Raw genomic sequence first — 20,448 nt, forward strand, 5'->3', positions numbered from 1 at the left:
GGTGGCGGCGCACCTCGTCCCGGAGGGCGTGTAACTGAAGGAGTAGAGGATGAACCCGCGGCTGATCCCGTCGGTCGAGCCGCACTACCGAACCACCCGCCATCGGACAATCACGCATAATATGGCCCCGACGGCCGCAAGAAAAACAAAGCTCGGTGGCTCGGTAGCACTCCCCGGATGTGATCTCCCACAATAAGAACAACGGGGCATGGGTGGTCCGGGACCGGTCCGGAACCTCCGGTCATCGGAACCCCGTACTCGGGAACTCGGCCGGCTCCGGATGGCCCGCACCATCAAATCGCCTACCGGTGGACCGTGTACCCCCGGCCGACGAGGAGGATATCCGTACCGATCGCCGTGGATCGGGACCCGTCCCGCCTCTAAAATCCCCAGAATATCCTGCAAACCTGGCCCTCTTGGGCGGCCTCCTGTCACGATCCCTGATAGACTGATCTGCTCGATGTCGGTCCTCCACCCCCTGGGCGTAAGCCTGTAACCGGGCGATGTCCATATCAGTCTGGGACGCCATCGCCATGCAGCAATCAACTAAGTAGCGGTCCAACCCTGACGCATATCGGTGCATCCGATCGGCCATGTCCGCCACTAAGGTAGGTGCATACCGAGCCAGAGAATTAAACTCCATATTATACTCGCGAACACTCCGACCCCTCTGTCGTATATGCAGAAATCTATCAACTCTCGCCCTCCTCAACTCCGGGGGCAAAAAGTGACGAAGGAAAGCAGCTGTGAACTCGTCCCATGTGGCTGGGGGAGCACCCTCACCCCTGGATAGTCCCCAAGACTCATACCAATTAAGAGCGACATCCCGTAGTCTATGTGCAGCTAGCTCGACAGACTCGGTCTCTGAAGCCCTGACCAACCTCAACGAGCGCTGCATCTGCTGGATAAAGTCATGGGGGTCCTCATCGGGCTTGGACCCGAAAAACTCTGGGGGACTGCATGTCAGAAAATCGCGGACCCTCAGACTGTCACGTCTGTCATCATCATCACCCCTCGGCCCGCGTCCACGAACCTGTCCCGCTACCAAAGTCGTCAACAACTGCACCGCCTCCCTCAACGTCCTATCCTCTGCCCCGGGCTGGGGAGCTGGAGGCGCGGGTGCTGGAACTGCTGAGGGACCTGCCCCAGCCGCCTCCGGTGGTGGAGTGGCTGATCCCTCTGACCGAAGCACAATACCCGGTGTAGTCTGAGCACGAGCCCGTGTAACTCTCGGTGCCCGACTAGACTCTGCTGCCCTCTCCTTGCCCTTTCGGGGCCGCCGTTGCCTTCTTCGGAGGCATCTCGAAAAATATAGCAATGGTCGAAAGGAGTCATCCTAATAGCACAGTTCTATCGCACGATCTAAGATTCAAAGAAAAGTGACACCCTAAATGTCCTGTAGCCTCCTGTTTATAGATGTGGTGCACAACACACCGATAAACAGGACTCTACGAGACACGGCCTGTAGACATTCCGAGGACAAACCGCTCTGATACCACTTTTGTCACGACCCAGCCCCGTGGCCGTGACTGGCGCCCTATTTGGACACCCAAACGGACATTCATATCAAATCATCATAATTTATCATAGCTCAGACGTCATAATCATTAATTAAAGCAGGCGTAAAAATAAATACTAATTTAAGCGGTCGCGGATGTAAAGTACCATATCAAGTCGAAGAACGGCGAATATACATCGCCGACCACATATATACACATATACCGACATATGGGCCGCCGTGGCCCCGCATCAAACGGGATCGCATAAAGGTACAATTCACAACAAAACAAACATACATAGGACCCTCGACCCACATAGATGACTACAGGCCTCTACAGACTCCGAACAGAAACATATGACGGGACAGGGCCCCGTCGTACCCAAATAGTCCAAATGTACAAAAGCGTATACATATCAAAAGCATATATACCAATAGACAGGCTCCCGGATAGAAAGGAGCAATCCAAGACAGCAGAGTGTGTAGCCTACACTGGCGGGTCTCCCGGACGTATATCAGTACCTGCGGGCATGAAACGCAGCCCCCGAAGAAAGGGGGTCAGTACGAAAGAGGTACTGAGTATGTAAAGCATAGAGTACAGAAATTCAAATTGCAGGTGGAATATGAGTACAAAGAAGAAATACCAAATCAAGTATCAAACCTGTGCTGGAGCATATACAAATAATGCAAATCAAAATCGTGCATAACGCTCAGGAACGTGGCTACCACCCGACACTGGTGCCACAACACAACATACCCCAGAAGGTTTCAAATCTCCGTACAAACCCCACACATATCATATCACACACATATCATATCGCGACGTCTCGCGTCAGCAAAACAAATCATATCATTAGCCATATCACAGCATAACTCCACATACGGTAACCGGCCCTATGGCGAGGTCTCGGAAACCGAAACACAACATACTGCCGAATTTATCATAAGGCGCACGATTACAAAGCCGGCCCGGGTACCGGCGAACGAAATCATAATCATCGGCACGAGCAGAGTAGTGCAGAAATCGTAGTGCACATTAAAAATAAATTTCCGACTCAACACATAGTTTCATGTACATATATCTATATTAACATTAGCTAACTCAAAATAAGTATCAAGTCAATCGGGATTCATATTTAAAAGTCGCGGCTCTTAAGTTATCAATTTTTCGAAAAATACATCGTAGGTCGTTCTTGGAAAATCTAGTGTCATACTTAGTGAAAAACGTTCAATTAATATCATAGGATGTTTCAAACGAACCTTAGAGTCATAGTAAATGTTTCCTTTTCATATCATACGGAAATAAGACAAATAAACCAAATAAGGGAATTTCTCAGGACTGCGGGCCCACCTCGGGTTAAGTTGAGGCGGCGGACATAATTTACCAACATTAGGTTCCACAAGGTTATCCGTGATAGTTTCGGAGCAATTTGGACTCATTTACGAAAGGTACGAAGGTTTACGCATTTTTATATCCAAAGATAAGCATTTTGATTCAATTGCGCGTCGAATGAATAGTAACTAAAATCAAACTCGAATCTCTAGGAGCAGGATTATCCCCAAGGTCACGTTTTAACCTAGTAGGTCTAGGACATGCCATATAAAGAATAGGTGAGCTTTACATACCTTATGCGCGTCTTACGCTCGCTTAAGCTCGATTCCCGTTTCGCCCGAATCTACAAATGGTCAAGATTACCAAAGGTAAGTTATAGATTCTAAGTATTCAACTTAAGGTCATGTTGGTCTACCGAAATTTCGGCAAAGACTTCCCCTATATATATAACATCCCCGAGAATCATCTCGGCTCAAAATATCAACAACAACAACCCAACAACATCAACAACCATCATAAACTACATATGGCACAAAAGGTCTCCTTTCTACATAGTTCGACAATTTCCATCCAAACTTCACATTATCAAACTAATATCAACATTTTCCAGATTCATTAACTAATTCAATATTATTCAAACATATTCCAATAACGTTCCATACATTATTCATGAATTCATGTATTTCTACCAATTCCATATTCCATCCAACTCTTCCACAAACACAACAAAACTTCCAAATCACATTGTCTTTCCTACAAACTCATCAACAACAATCATAATTAACGTTTAGAACTTTCATTCCATCATTATATAAAAATCACATAAAATTCACATAAATTCCCATAATTACATACAAGCAACTTCAATGCCAATTCAAGTCATTAAACCCTTATTTGCATTACTAAGATCACAACAACACAACTAACAAACTAATTAAACTTGAATTCATTTCTCTCCCATATCCATATGGCTCACGGCCAACACCACCAACACACACACATGCACGGCTTCACACACATATCACACTCCCATAATTCTCATCCAATTTTAATCATTCTAACATACAAACTTATTCCATAACACAAGAAGTGGAATTCTTACCTTTTTCTTCAATTTTCAACTTTCCACAAACGTCGCTCTTTTGCTAAACTAATTATATCACGTTGAAGAGCGTCTTGAGCTTGACAAGAATTCAACAAGAACAAGAATTTTGGATTGAAGTAGAAGACTTGGAAATTTCTTTTCTCTTTTTCTTTGGGTTCGGCCGAATGGCCTCTTGGGTTTGCTCTCAAGTTTTTTTTGTTTTGTAATAGTTTCTTGAACTTTCTATGAACACACATGAATATATATTGCTTGATTAATGGTCACATGAAAATCACATGACCATTTAAATGGGGCTTGGGCCAAGCCCCTTGGCCGGCCACCCCTCAAACTTGGGCCTTAAATTTTCTTCCAATTTTTCTTGGCCCAATTCGTTAAACACTCGTTTTGTAATTTCCGAAACTAATTTCCAAAATTCCAAATTTGCCCTCGGCCTTCCCGATGTCCTTACACCAATAATTTCATAAACGACATAAGCATATTAACAAAAATCAAATTCTTGCCTTCTAACACACAAGTCTTAATTATTCTCATGATTTCCAAATTATGCAAAAACGCGGGACGTAACAGTTATGCCCTACATCATATGTGAGTCTCAGTCACGTTTCACCCCAGGCAGGAGGATCTCTGATAACATTACCTTGGCTCATGAGCTGGTTAAAGCTTACACTAGAAAACACATCTCAGCCAGGTGCATGATTAAGATTGACATGCAGAAAGCCTATGACTCTATAGAATGGGTGTATCTGGAGCAAAAACTGGAGATGTTGGGGTTTCCTACAAGATTCAGGGGTTGGTTGATGCAATGTGTGACAACTGTTAACTACACTATATTAGTTAATGGTACTCCTACTACACCATTTGATGCTGCTAAGGGACTGAGGTAGGGAGATCCCATCTCCCCCTTCTTATTTGCTATTGTCATGGAATACCTCAGTAGGAACCTCAATACCCTAAAATCTGATAAGGCCTTCAAGTTCCACCCTAAATGTGCAAGACTAGGTATTACACACCTTAGCTTTGCTGATGACCTCTTATTATTCTCAAGAGGTGACCTGAACTCTATTGCTGCTTTACACAAGGCTTTTTTCACATTCTCTCAAGCATCAGGTCTTCAGGCTAACCTGAACAAAAGCTCAGTCTACTTTGGTGGAGTGACTGCAGCAGTCCAGGATGACATCTTACAAAGATTTGGGTTACACTGCTAGGGTTCTACCGTTTAAATACTTGGGCATTCCACTATCAACTAAGAAGCTAACTGTTCTTCAATGGCAGCCTCTTATAGACAAGATCACTAAGAGAGTGACTTCTTGGACTGCTAAGAAGCTCTCTTATGCAGGGAGGGTACAATTAGTTTAGAGTGTACTGTTTGGTATTCAAGCTTATTGGGCCCAGCTATTTATCTTACCTGTTAAAGTGGTCAAGGCTATAGAGGCATATTGTAGAAGCTATGTGCGGTCGGGTGTTAATACAATCACCAAGAAAGCCTTGGTCTCCTGGGAAAAAGTTTGCACTCCTAAAGCATCTGGAGGACTGAATCTTACAAACTTACAGATGTGGAATCATGTTGCTATCATCAAGTTATGCTGGGACCTAGCTAGCAAACAAGACAGGCTTTGGATAAAATGGATTCATGCACACTATGTTAAAAATCAGGAGTTTGCAACTATGGTTCTTCCTGGTCATGCTAGTTGGATGGTTAGACAGATTTTTACTTCCAGAAGACACTTAGATATGGCAAATGTTGATGTTTAACCCGGCAAAAGCTTCATTAGAACTATGTACTTGTTGATGCTAGGTGATCTGGAAAGGGTCAGATGGAAATGCTTGATTTCCAAAATGCTACAAGGCCAAAATCTGTATTTACTATGTGGCTGACCTTACATGGACGACTACTTACATCTGATAGGCTCATTAAATGGGGATTGGATGTCTAACCACTGTGTATACTATGCCAGCAATGTCATGAGGATAGAAGTCACTTGTTTGTTGGTTGCCCCTTTGCCAACCAGTTATGGAGCAGATTGTTTAGCTGGATTCAGAGACAGTTTTCACCGGCACAAACATGGGGGAATCATCTAACTTGGGTATTGCAATGTGGTAAAGGGAAGTCTCACAGAGCAAGGATTTTTAGAATGGTCTATGCTGAAGGCATTCATTCAATCTGGATCGAAAGGAATCAAAGACTCTTTGAGAAGAGAAGTCGAGATGTTGCAAGTATGGCACGTGAGATTGTCTATATCTGTAATGTTAGAGCTGGTCATGGACTATCTGCTACTATTCAGAGTTACCAGTTTTAAGCTACTATGTACTGCCCTCTATATATGTAGGCTAGAGTCTTGTAATGGTTTTTTGTTCTCCTTGAAATAGTTAGCTGTGATGGCTCAACTATGGTGCTGTAATGATCCTAACTTGGTGATTAATAAAACTGTTGATTACAAAAAAAAAAAAAAAAAAAAAAAAAAAAAAAAAAATTAATACAACTACAACAACATTGTAACAACTTTCATACAATATTTAAAGCTTAAAGTTTTCGCTCACAATTTTGTGTATTAAAACTATATTAAAAATTTCACTCACACATACACATTTCATACATTTTTCATACACAAAAGTTTGAGGTATTTTTTAAGCCTTTGATAAAAAAATAAAAAAAAAAGTTTAAAATATATTATTTTAAAAAAAAAAAAATTCTGAAAGAAAAGAAACGAAAAATATATGAAAATCCGTCATGTTTCGTAAAATATCGTTATATTTTGTAAATAAGGAAAACTATCGATATATTTTGTAATAAAGAGTCTTAAGTAGGTATACCCTATGTCATTTTCCCTTAATATAAAGTAACTATGCAATGAAAGTTGCTAAAGAAAGAGAAAACCGAGAGATGATCCGGACGAAAAGGGTTGAAATAAGTGGATTTTCAAGGCAAATTAGAATACTAATTAAGGTAACTAGCAGCTCTATCGACTTTATATATTCGAGCTTTGAAAACAAAGAAATTTAACATAAAGAAGTTTTATCCCATGAACTTACGTGATGCGAATCAGGATTACGTAGACAAATGATGTGCTAATAAAAGCATGTCTAGAAAAAATATGAGACAAATGATGTGCTAATAAAAGCATGTCTAGAAAAAATATGACTTCAATGCAACTTCAGAAGTCTAAAAGACGTCCATTAAAATCTATCCAAATTTGATTCCTCTAATTAGAGTAACAAATGTTCTTATAAATTCGACAAAATGGGCAAGAATCAATAAGAATAATGAGAATACTGACTTTGTTGCTTGGTAGAACAGCAAGAAAATAACTGCAAAACGCATTTGTTTGCACATGGTATAACATAGAGAAATAAAGCAAAATACGCAAGTGCCGATGTGTATATATATATCGTTTTCCATGTAACATTGAAAGGTCTCACGAATTAAAAGTATTTCCGTTGTTATAAAACAATACCATAAAATATTAAAAAACAAATTAGGTAGAGAATGAAAATAAACACAACGAATATAGTACCAAATGAGCATTTGATAAGTGGATTTGAGTCTTAAGAGATATTTTGAAGTCTGTATCAAAAGTAGAAGAGGTCCAAAAACAAAAATATCTGTTGAAAAGAAAAACAAAAATATCTGAGAGATTGGGACCCCCTTAGAGGACAGATATTAATTTCTGGAAGCCAATATAATGCTTTGGTGATATGTGATGCTTCGCAATCGCTGTAAAAGTGATTGGTTAATGACCCGCGTAAAAGTGAATTTAATTTATTGTTAGTGTCCACATACTCATGTACTGACCTGAGTAGAATAGAAGGAATATGAAAAATTCATATAGTCAATCTAAAGGGTTAGGGGTATATATTTTTCATGTTGCATACCTGGGGGTTAATTAGCATACAAGTGGAGAGATAATACAAAAAATTATGAGCTTCGGTCAGGCATATGTCCTCGAAGAAGAAACATAAAAAGTTCTTCCCTATGAAAGAGGATAAACTAATAAATAAAAGAGATCTCCAATTTCAATATTCGTTAATATTTCGGGTGTTTTCTGAAATCTATAGGTTTAATATAACAACAATAACAATATACCAAGTGAAATCCCACAAAATAAGGTCTAAGGAGTGCAGAATGTATGCAGACCTTACCTTATCTTGGGAGATAGAGAAGTTGTTTCCGGTATGAATCTATAGGGTTAATGGGCATTAAAATTAGAGGAAAACATAACAAGTTTTTTGTTTTGGAACCATAGTCATGCGACCCTCCACCACTGCTTGGTTGGGTCAATCATCTGGAACACTGTGAAATCAAAACCATTGGACACAACCAACCCCAGATTGTGTAACCTCTCATGACTTCTTTTGCAGTCGTGCTCAGATCGTACAAAAATTGCACAATTCTCATAACTCAATCGACTCATGGTCTATGTTTTTTATAATTTCATCTTTTCGGTTCGTTTATCAGTCTCATTAATTTGATTCTTCAGTTAACGAAAAAATTGAGTTTTTTTATAAGATCTTATGATCGGCTCCTTCATACCTTAGGGCTCTAGTTCTTTTTTCTTTTTCTTTTTTTGCGTGGATTGCCCTTCTTTGGGGGGTGGTCTTTAATTTTTGTCCCTCAAATTGCTGGTCTTTAATTTTGACTTTCGCTTAAAAAGGTGGCCGAAAATATTCCGAGGTTCTGGGTTAGAACCCCCGCTCAAGGCTTTTGCAAAAAGTCTACTTTATGCAGCAGACTTTGCGCAAGGCATAATTAAAAGTCTGTCGGAGACAGCAGACTTTGCCTTAAGGCATAACTAAAAGTCTGCCTTATAAGGCAAAGTCTGCCGTTTCCGGCACAGGTTCTATGTAATTCGCCCGAATAGACATAAGTTCATAGAAACCTATGCCTTGAAAATTATTATTATTTTCAACTTTCCTGGGTTTCGAACCCAGAACCTCGGAGTTTTTTCGATCACCTTTTTAAGCAAAGGGAAAAAATTAAAGACCAGCGAATTGAGGGATAAAAATTAAAGATCAGTCTTTATGAAGGACAATCGTGCAAATTGCCCGCTCTAGTTTTAAAATTTTGGTAGCAGTCTAGTCCAATTGCCCACATAAGGCTGGGGCCCAAATATTTGACCACCCTTTTAGTTGGGAAAAGGACCTTTTTTTTTGTGCGGATTGCCCTTCAAACGCATTGATCTTTAATTTTTGTCCCTCAAATTGCTGGTCTTTAATTTTTGTGCTTCGCTTAAAAAATGGCCAAAAATACTTCGAGATTCTTGCCAAAAAAGAATTTCGCAAGGCAACATTTTCGTGAAACTTCTGCCTTAAGGCCTAACATTTGCCCAAAATTAAGCTTATTGAGGCAAAAGTTACGCATTAAGGCAGAGGTTTGCCTTAAAGCCTAATTTTGGGCAAAAGTTTGCCTTAAGGCCTAACTTTTTCCTGAATGGGCCTAATTTTAGCCAAAAGTTAGGCCTTAAAGCAGAGGTTTGCCTTAAGATCTAATTTTGGGCAAAAGTTTGCCTTAAGGCCTAACTTTTGCCCGAATAGGCCTAATTTTAGGCAAAAGTTAGTTCTTAAGGTCTAATTTTGTCCTTTAGGGCTAACTTTTGCCCGAATAGGCCTAATTTTGTTACGAAACTTTGCCTTGCGATTTTTTTTTTGACTGAGTCGAGATTCGAACGCAGAACCTTGCGGTATTAGGCGAAGGGCAAAAATTAAAGACCAATAATTTGAGGGAAAAAAATTAAAGACAACCCCCGAATAACGGCAATCGTGCAAATTGCCCAAAGGATATTGCGTGGCCATCAAAAATTTTAATGGCCCAAGTTTCACCTTAGTGCCGCGAAATGGACTTTCCTCCCAAACAATTGACACGAAAAAGCCCAGCGGCCCAATCACTACAAGAGATCAAACATTTTTGTGGCGATAAAAGTCGTTGCAAAAGATCACAAAGTCGCCACTAAAGATTGGGGCATGTACTGCTGTTGCTAAAGGTTTTTTGTGATGACTCCAGGGAGTCGCCGCAAGAACTACACATTACTAAAATTGCTACAAAAAGGAAAAAAAGATGCGACGAAAAAAATTCACAAACGAGAGAAATGAAGAAAAAAGAAGAGGAAGTGACGAAGGAAATCGAGCCTTCAAAAAGTATCCCAAAACATGTATAATATGTGCATAATAATTGTATAATATGTGTATAATTAGTAAGTATACGTTGATTATACATTTACTATACACAAATTATACAACAATGATTTATATTCTAAACACAAATTGTAGGGATACATATTCTATACAACAATGATACAGTTTCTATATGTATGATACATTTTCTATACATATATAGTAGTGATACATATTCTATACAACAATGATACAATTTTTATACATATGCTGGAATTAGTTGAAAAAAGACTATGAAATGGAATTATTTCAAAACGGCTAAAAAATATCTTTTAAGCTTCTTGGGCTATCAGCTTGTCAATAGTTTGAGCCGGATGACTACTTGTTTCCTTTTCCCCTTTTAGTTTGGTTTACAATACACTACATATAGTTCAAGTCTCAATTCCAATTAGTGTGTCAAAATCGGTGCATCCTGAAAATAGCCACAATCACATATAATTCCAGTAGCTTAAGTAGTCGTAATTGGAAATGATAAATATATTTTTTTGGGGTATAAATTTCTATCTCTTTATGTTGTATACTACTAAGATGTTAGAGAACTAAGAAATGTTGAAATATAAATAGACAGAGTAATACTTATACAATACTCAAGCATAAGAAGCTGGAGGAAGAGCATGATTGACAAGACTCTTTGAACTCCATGCATCAGTGTTACAGATTACATAGTTTTGTGAGACCCAAACTGGATGGCCAGTGATATTTGCTGTCAGAAAATTGATCCAAAGAAACATATATCTTGGATTGAAGAAGTCAGGTGTATTGTATGGTATAACATGTACTTCTTCCGATTTTATTTTACTTGTCATGGTTATTAAAAATAATGAAGTAATTGAATGGTGTGCCCTTAAAATAGACTGGTCTTTAATTTTTGCCCTTCAAATGGGCTGGTCTTTAATTTTTGGCCTTCAAAATCGAACTTATATCTAGAGGGACATAAGTTCTTTAAGGGCGTGGGCGTAGCTTACGAATATTATGATGCATAACTTATGTCCTTCTAGGCATAAGTGCGAGTTTGAAGGGAAAAAATTAAAGACCATCACAAAATAGGGACAAAAGTGCAAATGACCCAAAAATAGTTGGTCTGTTATGAATTCATTGAATTTGTGGATGTCTAACAACTCATTCATGAACCATTTTCATTATACATGAATATATTTATTGTGGCCCATTAACAGTGGCGGATCCAGGATTTTAAGGTCATGAGTGTTCATTTCCTTTAACATAAAGTTGCTATCAATCACATAGTCGAAGTGCACAACTATTCGAACGCGACAGTGAAAAAAATTAACGAAAAAACTACGATTAATAGTATCATTACCGGAAAAATACTTCTAATCACAATGAAAACTACTGTCTACAATATCATGATTAAAAAAAAGACTTCTAATCACAAGTCACAATTATGCTTGCCGACTTTTTATATGTTGAAAACGATGAATGATAGCATCATGCTAACAATTGCGAGTATCTTAGGTTCTTCATAACAAACTAAACAAAGAAATAACAACAATAATTCAATGAATTTGTTTTACAAAACATAAGCAATAGGCATTGTGAAAACCCATTAACCCAACAATAAGAATTGCAAAAACCCAAACTTCTAATCACGTGTTATACTTATACCCAAAATCTCTAGCTTATAATCAAAATGCTAAATCTTATTACCTTATTTCTTGTATTTTAATTTTTAGATTTTTGGAGAGGACAATAAAACTTGCTAGTTGTTGTGTAGCTTCGTTCCTTTTTTTTTTTTTTTTTTTTTTTTTTTTTTTTTTTTTTTTTGACCAAGAAAGGGAAGCCAATAAGGGGTTTCTTTGTTCTCTGTCTTTATACTTTCTAGAAAGCCTACTAAGTTTTTATAAATTACTAATTAGTGAAATGAAATATTGGAAGGTAGAAAAAACAATAAAGAAAAGGTAAGCATTTTGTATACTCCATAAAAGAAGAGTCAACGTTTTTTTATTAAAAAAAAAAAAAAAAAAGCTCTGTTATTTTCAATAAAATAAAATAGGAAAATTTTGTTTGTCATTTTGAAAAAAGAAGTGCAGCAGCGGTTCGAACCCTCACCATAAGGCTTAGGCGCGCTGAAATTCATTCACAAAACCCAAGCACCCATCACACTTTTTGGTTAATGGGTGCTAACAAATTCTATATAACAATTTTCCTATATTTTCTAACTACATACAAAGAGTTTTCGTCAGGATTAATGGATGCTCGAGCACTCGGCATGCTATATGTGGGTCCGCCCCTGCCCATTAATATGTTGTAACCTTAAGCTTCAATGGAATTGTGTCATATATATACGATAGTTTCTAGTTTTACAAGTGTACATCAATAAGAAATAGAGATCACTTGACACACTTAAATAAGAAAAAAAGTCATCTCAGTCCTCTCTACATCTCTTGGCTAATATATCATATTTTATATTATTCATTTGCTCTCAATTTGCAATGCATTATCAGCACGAGTTGGTCAAATATGAATCATTTTGCTTACCCCACGAGGTTCTAATCTTCATTCTTAAATTATATTTTGATCTCTTCTATCCGTGTATGTTTGCTAGCTTCAACTAGTCTTTATGTTGATATCCATCATGCACACATTTTTTGTATCATAAGACGAATTTGCTAAAGAACTGTTAGGATACTAGTAGAATATCAAATTTTGCTTATGTAATGTTACAAGTAGAATTAATTATCACATGAATTCAAAATTTCACACAAATTTCATGTGATAGTTAATTCTACTTGCAACATCACATAAGCAAAATTTCATACTCTGTGAATATCCTAACAGTTTAGCAAATTCATCTTATGATACAAAAAATGAGTGCATGATGAATATCAACTTAAAGACAGTTAAAGTCAATATACCTAGATAGAAGAGACCAGAATATAATTTAAGAACGAAGATTAGAACCTTGTGGAGTAAGCAAAATGACTCCTATTTAAGCAACGCGTGCTGATAACATATTGTAAATTGAGAGCAAATGAAATAATTAAAAACAAGATATATTTAGACAAGAGATGTAGAGAGGAGGGAGACAACTTTTCTTCTTATTTCAAGTGGGTCAAGTATCTCTATTTCTTATTGATCATGTGCACTTGTAAAAATAGAAACTATCATATATATACGATACAATCCTATTGAAAGTTAATCTCTCTGGATCAAATAAAGAGTCCACTCAGCCATTTGCACACCCCTTAAGAAAATACCAACTCCTAGACAAAAACAGGTAATCTGACTAAATTATCCCTAATTAAATAGACATTGAGATTTGATCATATAGCACTTAATAGGGAAAAATATGGAAAAACAAGGTTAATTATTTCTTGATTTGCTAAGTGGACTCTTTTTTTTTTATCCGGAGGGAGTACAAGATATTAATGGGGCACAATAAATATATTCATGTACTCCCTCCGTTCACTTTTACTTGTCCATTATTCCTAAAATAAATTTTCATTTTTACTTGTCATTTTTCACATATCAAGGCAAGACAAATTCTTTTTCTTGTTTTACCCTTAATATTAATTACTCATTCCAATCCTTTTCCAAAACCAATACCATTATCTAGCAATTAATATGAGCATCATGGTAAAATACACACTTTATTTATTATTTCTTAAACAACGTGAAAAGTCAAAAGGGGACAAGTAAAAGTGAACGGAGGCAGTATAATGAAATGGTTCATGGATGAGTTGTTGGACATCTACAAATTCAATGAATTCATAAAAGACCAATTATTTTTAATAACCGTGACAAGTAAAATAAAATCGGAAGAAGTACATGCTATACAATTCAATAGACCTGAGTTCTTCAATCCAAGATATATGCTCCTTTTGATAAGATCAATTTTCTGAGAGGAAACATCACTGGCCATCCAGTTTTGATCTCACAAAACTATGTACTACCTCTAGGTGATGTACTTGACCAAGTCAAAATTCTCAAATTCTGTGAATATCCACACCTGAAAAATATGTTAGGAATAGTTTTCTAAAAACTAAACGATATAAATTACTAAAACAATTGAATTTCAGAAGTAAAAATAAGGAAAATAGTGCCTTGGATTGCTGAAATATCATGGAGCTGTTAAAAATTGAATGCTGATTAATATGCGTTACGTTAACGGACCCTTTAAGCTGCAATCTCGGGGCATTTTCAGGAACTCGTGTATTTCCAATATACTGCTAATTCATAAATTAAGTCAACCTATTTTTAGTCAAAATATTACTACTACACTTATTATGATACTCTTTCCGTGCCAATTTTTTTTTTTTTTTTTTTGTGGTTATTTTTAAAAATGGTTGCCTCAAATTACTTTCTCTGTTCACTTTTACTGGTTCACTATACTAAAAATACATTTTCACTTTTAGCATATTAAGTGAAAATTCTTTTTTTAGTCTTTTACCATTAGCATTAATTACCTATTCTGAAAATCATTTCTCATTTAATATGGTATTATGGTAAAATATTCATATCAATTATATTTCTTAAAAAAACTGTGCAAAGTCCAAACTGGACAAGTAAAAGTGAAAGAGGGAGTATTTGTCATTTTAGAAGTTCAAAACAATTTTGTTCATTGTAACTTTAGTAGTAATTGTTTTTGAAGACTACAAATACCTCAATTGATGAAGATGACACATAAATGAAGTAAATATTCAGTGAAAAAAAATTATATCTTAAGATATAAATAGTGGTAAAGTAGTCAAATACACCTCCTAATTAGTGTTTCTTAAGGCGTGTAAAAGAGAATCGCAAGAGATAATTTGAGATGAAGGGAGTAAAAGTATAAGCCTTTAAGATTCATCAATTTTCGAGATACATATACAGCTTGTAATTCTTGGTTCTTGCTATATCATCATGGATTTCACAACTTGAGGGCTATTTTGCCTCGTGAATTGTCCAATTGATTTACGTTGCATTTCGAGTAAGCCAAACGTACGTGACTAAAGTGTGTACTTTACTAATGAGGTTTAAAAAAAACCTTGAAATTATTTGATTGATACAACAACTCAAATATTTTTATTTCAGAATATTATAGATCTCTAGAAAACCATGATTAAAAGTTTAGACGACTATTAAATTATCGAAAAATATGTATAATGAACAAAAATTTAAGACGGGGAAAAGTGGTTTTTCAATTTTTAGTTAAGAAAATGGAATATGTATATACACATATTTGAAAACTACGTAAAAAATACTATAAGAATTTGCTAATCTAACTTGTTGGACAGCACAGCTGTGGTACACAAAAGTTGCTAATCTAACTTTTGGACAGCACAACTGTGGTACACAAAAGCATAAAAAGGAGCAAAATATAATTTGGGAATTTTAGTATTGGCAAAAATGGAGAAAAGTAAAGTACAAAAAATATTATTAAATATCATTGAAGTAAGACAAAAATAAGGAGTCTTGAATTTTAAGGAAACTTTGCAAGGAGAAGCTGATCCCCAGAAAGCTGCTGGCTACTTAGCAAGTGCCCTTTTTGGCTTATTTTAAACACATGATGTGCTAGAATAATGCAACTCTGCAGCAAAGAATAACTTGCAGTGAAGTAATGAATATCAGAATGTTCACTGACTAACAAAATCTTTTATCTCATTATAATTTCCTCTCATTTTTTGCAGTACTACTAAATTTTTGTTAGGCCATGCAGAATTAGTCAATTTTTAGAAAATGTTGTCTGTCAAGAAGCTGCAATTGCCTTCATTTTTGTCTTCTAATTTGGCTCTCTTGGTTTTCATCCCTTTGGTTGTTGTTTCAGTTCTTGCTTGTACATTAATAGGCTCACAGAGTAGTTCTTTTGTGTCATTTTCTTCTTGGAAATGGAAGTCTGTTGGAATCTTGAACTCTTATTCTTTGAGGTCTTTGAGTAGTTATGAAGAGCAAGATGAGCATTTACAAATAGTTGGTCTAGCTGAGGCTTCAACATTCATTTCTCCTTTCAACAACTCACTCCATCAGAATTTGGTAGCTGAAGATTCAAATATTCCTCATCAACCTCCCCATGTAAAGCCCACTTTTCCCTTGTTTTGTTGTTGCACTTGTTTTTCTTGTGTATAATGAGGATTTAAGTTACATACACTATCAGTATTAGCGTAGTGCACTACTAAAAATATGCCTAACACCGAGCGACTTTTGGATTGATGGAAAAACTGACCGAGTCGATGTCAGAAAAACAGATAAATTTTATATCTAGAAACCGACAGAGTTGGTTTGTTTAAACCGACCGAGTCTGTTGATTTTTTGGACCAAGAGCTCCGTCCCAACAACCTATTTTTAGTCGGTTTTTGGTTGGTTTTTCCCAGGAAAAGAGCGACTGCGGTCGGTCTTGGGCCTTTTTATAGTAGCGGTTTAACCTGTGATAGCAGGTTAATTACTTTTTTTATCTTATAAATAACTTGATTGTGGAACCTTCAGTGCATAGAACTTAAACTCGTATGTTGATCTATTTTCTACTTTCTGTGTTTTGCTAACTTGTTAAAAAAAAGGGAGGAGGAGAAGGGATTGAGAAGGATGAATCAAGTGAAGAAGAAAAAGAGATTGATAAGGATATATCTAATGAAGGAGAAGAACATGGTAATGCAACTAAAGGGGTACTTAAAGTGTATAGCAGGTTAGAAAGGCTTGAAGCAGTTTTGGCAAAAGCCAGGTCATCTATAAGAGAAGCTGCTAGAAATGGGAGTATGATATCTAACCATCTTGATCCTGATTATGTTCCTCAAGGCCCCATGTACCATAATGCAAATGCCTTCCACAGGTACTGAACTACTAATTCTACCTCACAATTAATTAAGTTATATATACTGATAATTTGAAGATTTTTTTACGTAGTTTAATCAGTAATAGAAAGTTAGTTACCATTTTTAACATATCCGTTAATGCTTATCATAGAGATTTACTTATTATGAGATTTACTTATTATAAGTGACATGATTGTGTGTAGGGCTATACAAAGTAAACCGACAAACCGCACCAAACCGATAAATCAAACCGAGAAAAAAAAAACGACTAGTGGTTTGGTTTGACTTGATTTGGTATGGAAAAAAAAAACCGACCATAATTGGTTTGGTTTGGTTTTTAACTAAAAAAAAAGTCAAACCGAAACCAAACCAACATTACATGTATTCAATTTTTAAAATATTTTATACATAAAAATATTTATTTGTAAAGTAATTTATAAATATTTCTTAAATTTTTTATTAATTTTTTATCTATTATTATATTATTCAAGCTTGAACTTAGAATTTTGAATGTCAATAAGTTTTATATCCTATGGATGCTAGTAACTCAAATAAAGTCCAAACCAAAACCAACTCAACACTAATCCTAACAAAAGAAATTCAATTTACCACTAGAATAATGTTGGATATCTATTCTTTAGTTTTGCATAATTGATTTAGAGAGTAAAAATACATAACTTAAGTTTTTTTTTCTTTGTCATATAATTAATACTTATTTTAGCATGATTTAGTATTTTTAGATTAGGGTCATTTTCTTTTATGGCTTGTTAATTAGTAATATTTATTTTAACCGATTATATTAGCTTTTGTTGAATTTTTTAATACAATGTCATCACTCTTCTCACATTTTATGTTATTTTCTTGAGAAACACCTTAATTATATAATTGTATCTTACTAGGACTAAAGAAATATTTAAAGTAAAAGTTATATGTTTTGTATCAAACTTAGAAAAAACCCGAAAAAATCCGAGAAAACCGAGGTTGAAAACCCGAATTTTATTGGTTTGGTTTGGTGTATAAATTTTAAAACCCGACGCAATTGGTTTGGTTTGGTATTTAAAAAATCCGAACCAACCCGGTCCATGTACACCCCTAATTGTGTGTGTGTATATATATATATATATACTTTTATACCTAGAACTTAAACTGGATCTACAATCAGTGGAGAAGCCGCATGTATTCAAGGGGTGTCTAATACTCCTTTGTAGGAAATATACACTGTTTAGCTAGGTAAAAAAGTTCTTTTCTATGTATATATATACACTATATATTGACTTTCCTTGACTTCTTCATGGGTTTACTCCTTTATAATTTTGACACTCCTTAGTGAAAGTTAAAAGAACAAATCGTTCATTTGAATGGTAACATCGTGTTCATGTTACATTAACATTTATATCTTTTGCAATAATTTTGTAGGAGCTATCTTGAAATGGAGAAGAATTTCAAGGTATATGTGTATAAGGAAGGAGAGCCTCCAATATTCCATAATGGTCCATGCAGGAGTATATATTCAACAGAGGGAAGGTTTATACATGAAATGGAGAAGGGGAGCCTTTATAGAACAAAAGATCCAGATGAGGCCTTAGTGTATTTTCTGCCATTTAGTGTTGTTGTGATGGTTCGATACCTTTATGTCCCTGGTGCCCATGATATGCATGCCATTGGTAGAACTGTTGCAGATTATATTAAAGTCATTTCTGAAAGGCATTCTTTTTGGAACAGAAGTCTTGGTGCTGATCACTTCATGCTTTCTTGCCATGATTGGGTAAGCAAGTTCTTACAGAGTCCAGTACATGTATTATTATCCTATAGCAGGAGTGCAAAATAAGCCCATGAAACTACGGGGCATTATTGACTCAACCTATTTTGACCCATCCAATCAGTCCATTTAAAAATTGGACTAGTATGTAGTCCAAATTAATCCACGAGAAATCTTGTCAAAATATTTTCAGAAAAATAATTTTTCTGTTTGATAGTATGTTATATATAGCCATAAAAAGGAAAGAAAAAGTTTTATTAGGTACTTAAAAAATTATTAAAGAACCAACAAAGAAATTAAAATTTCGAAAGAATTGGACGGGTTGGGTTATGACCCACTTTTTAGCCATTTTAGCTCAATCTATTTCAGCCAAGTAACTTTTGGGTGGGTCATAACCCAACCCCCTTTTTAGCCTAACTCATTTCAGCCCAAGTAACTTTCGGACGGGTCATTAACTCAGCCCATTTTGATTCGCCCACATTCAGCCTGGCCCGCCCATTTGACATTCATATCCTATAGTAATCTTGTCGCGACGCGTTGAATGGTGTCACATTTCATATTATCTTATTGTTGACTTCAACTAGTTCCGGACTGAGGCATAGTTGATAGTTTGATTGATGAAAAGCTATATGATCAAATTTGCCTTTTTTATGAAAAACTTTTGTATTGATCTCCAGGGGCCACATTCGACTTCATATGTTCCACATCTCTTCAACAACTCCATAAGAGTTCTATGCAATGCCAATACCTCAGAAGGTTTTAATCCTCTAAAAGATGTATCCTTACCGGAAATCAATCTCAAGACGGGCGATATCAAAGGGCTAATTGGAGGTCCTTCACCATCAAGAAGATCGATCCTCGCATTTTTTGCTGGAGGTTTACATGGTAACATAAGGCACCAATTGCTAGAACAATGGAAAGGAAAAGATGAAGATATGTTAGTTTATGAAAAAGTTCCAAGAGACAAAAAATCTTATGAATCCATGTTGAAAAACAGCAGGTTTTGTTTGTGTCCAAGTGGATATGAAGTTGCAAGTCCAAGAATTGTGGAAGCAATATATGCTGAATGTGTACCTGTCTTGATATCAGATAGTTATGTGCCACCATTTAGTGATGTCCTAAATTGGAATGCATTTTCTGTGGCTGTGGCAGTGAAGGACATACCAAATATCAAGAAGATATTAATGAGCATTTCTCAAAGTCAGTATTTGAGAATGCAGAGGAGAGTGAAGCAAGTACAGAGGCATTTTGTGATAAATGGATCTCCTAAAAGATTTGATCTTTTCAACATGATTGTCCACTCAATCTGGCTAAGAAGATTGAATATAAGAGTTCATTAGTAGGAGTTAACACACTTATGAAGAGTAACCCTTCAGCAGTTGAATGAAAATCCAATTCAACTAAATTTGGATACTCCTATGAACTAGTACTAGTATATCCAAATGGAACTAACATATGATGATCCTTTTTTTTTTGTCAAAAGTAATTTGATTTTTTCTGTTAAATCTTGTAAACAGTTGCTTCCAGTTTTGAATAAACGTTACTTGTAAGTCAATTTTCCTTTCATCAAATGCCTCCTTTAGAATGCCTTATTATATAACGTTTAATTCTTCCACCTTTCTAGGAGTAGTCTATTTGCTTTTGATTAGACAAATTGCCTACGAGACAATTTCTAATTCTAGTTTTTCTACGGAAGCTGTGGATTTTTATCATTTATTGACTCTGTACTGGGAATCTACTGTACAATTATTGACCATGATAGAGACACTGGATGGCTAGAACAAGTGACATGGTATATGATACATCTCTGACCTTAGTACAAAAAAGACTCAAGAAACCAACATC

The 20,448-nt window shown here is 36.1% G+C and overlaps 2 protein-coding genes across 2 annotated transcripts; both read left to right on the forward strand.

The window, feature by feature from the left end:
- Positions 1-4,505: 4,505 nt before the first annotated feature.
- LOC132066458 (uncharacterized) lies at positions 4,506-6,233 on the forward strand. Its single transcript, XM_059459767.1, has 5 exons — positions 4,506-4,816; positions 4,871-5,099; positions 5,209-5,277; positions 5,329-5,631; positions 5,892-6,233. Exons 1-5 carry the CDS (start codon positions 4,506-4,508, stop codon positions 6,231-6,233), a joined length of 1,254 nt encoding a protein of 417 aa, XP_059315750.1.
- Positions 6,234-15,519: 9,286 nt separating this feature from the next.
- On the forward strand, positions 15,520-20,168 carry LOC132067035 (probable glycosyltransferase At5g03795). The gene is made up of 4 exons (XM_059460196.1): positions 15,520-16,110; positions 16,593-16,861; positions 18,261-18,609; positions 19,281-20,168. Exons 1-4 carry the CDS (start codon positions 15,778-15,780, stop codon positions 19,941-19,943), a joined length of 1,614 nt encoding a protein of 537 aa, XP_059316179.1. The 5' UTR covers positions 15,520-15,777; the 3' UTR covers positions 19,944-20,168.
- Positions 20,169-20,448: the final 280 nt, after the last annotated feature.

Source organism: Lycium ferocissimum, chromosome 8 (genome assembly GCF_029784015.1).
Source record: "Lycium ferocissimum isolate CSIRO_LF1 chromosome 8, AGI_CSIRO_Lferr_CH_V1, whole genome shotgun sequence".
NCBI lineage: Eukaryota > Viridiplantae > Streptophyta > Magnoliopsida > Solanales > Solanaceae > Lycium > Lycium ferocissimum.

Bases quoted from the DNA above. Each gene is read 5' to 3' on its own strand.
- LOC132066458 (XM_059459767.1), top strand. From the start codon at position 4,506: ATGCCCTACATCATATGTGAGTCTCAGTCACGTTTCACCCCAGGCAGG. The intron at 5,100-5,208 runs GTCCAGGATGAC...CTTCAATGGCAG, and splicing joins TTGGTGGAGTGACTGCAGCA to CCTCTTATAGACAAGATCAC. The intron at 5,278-5,328 runs GTACAATTAGTT...TATTGGGCCCAG, and splicing joins AGCTCTCTTATGCAGGGAGG to CTATTTATCTTACCTGTTAA.
- LOC132067035 (XM_059460196.1), top strand. From the start codon at position 15,778: ATGTTGTCTGTCAAGAAGCTGCAATTGCCTTCATTTTTGTCTTCTAAT. The intron at 16,862-18,260 runs GTACTGAACTAC...ATAATTTTGTAG, and splicing joins AATGCAAATGCCTTCCACAG to GAGCTATCTTGAAATGGAGA. The intron at 18,610-19,280 runs GTAAGCAAGTTC...ATTGATCTCCAG, and splicing joins TGCTTTCTTGCCATGATTGG to GGGCCACATTCGACTTCATA.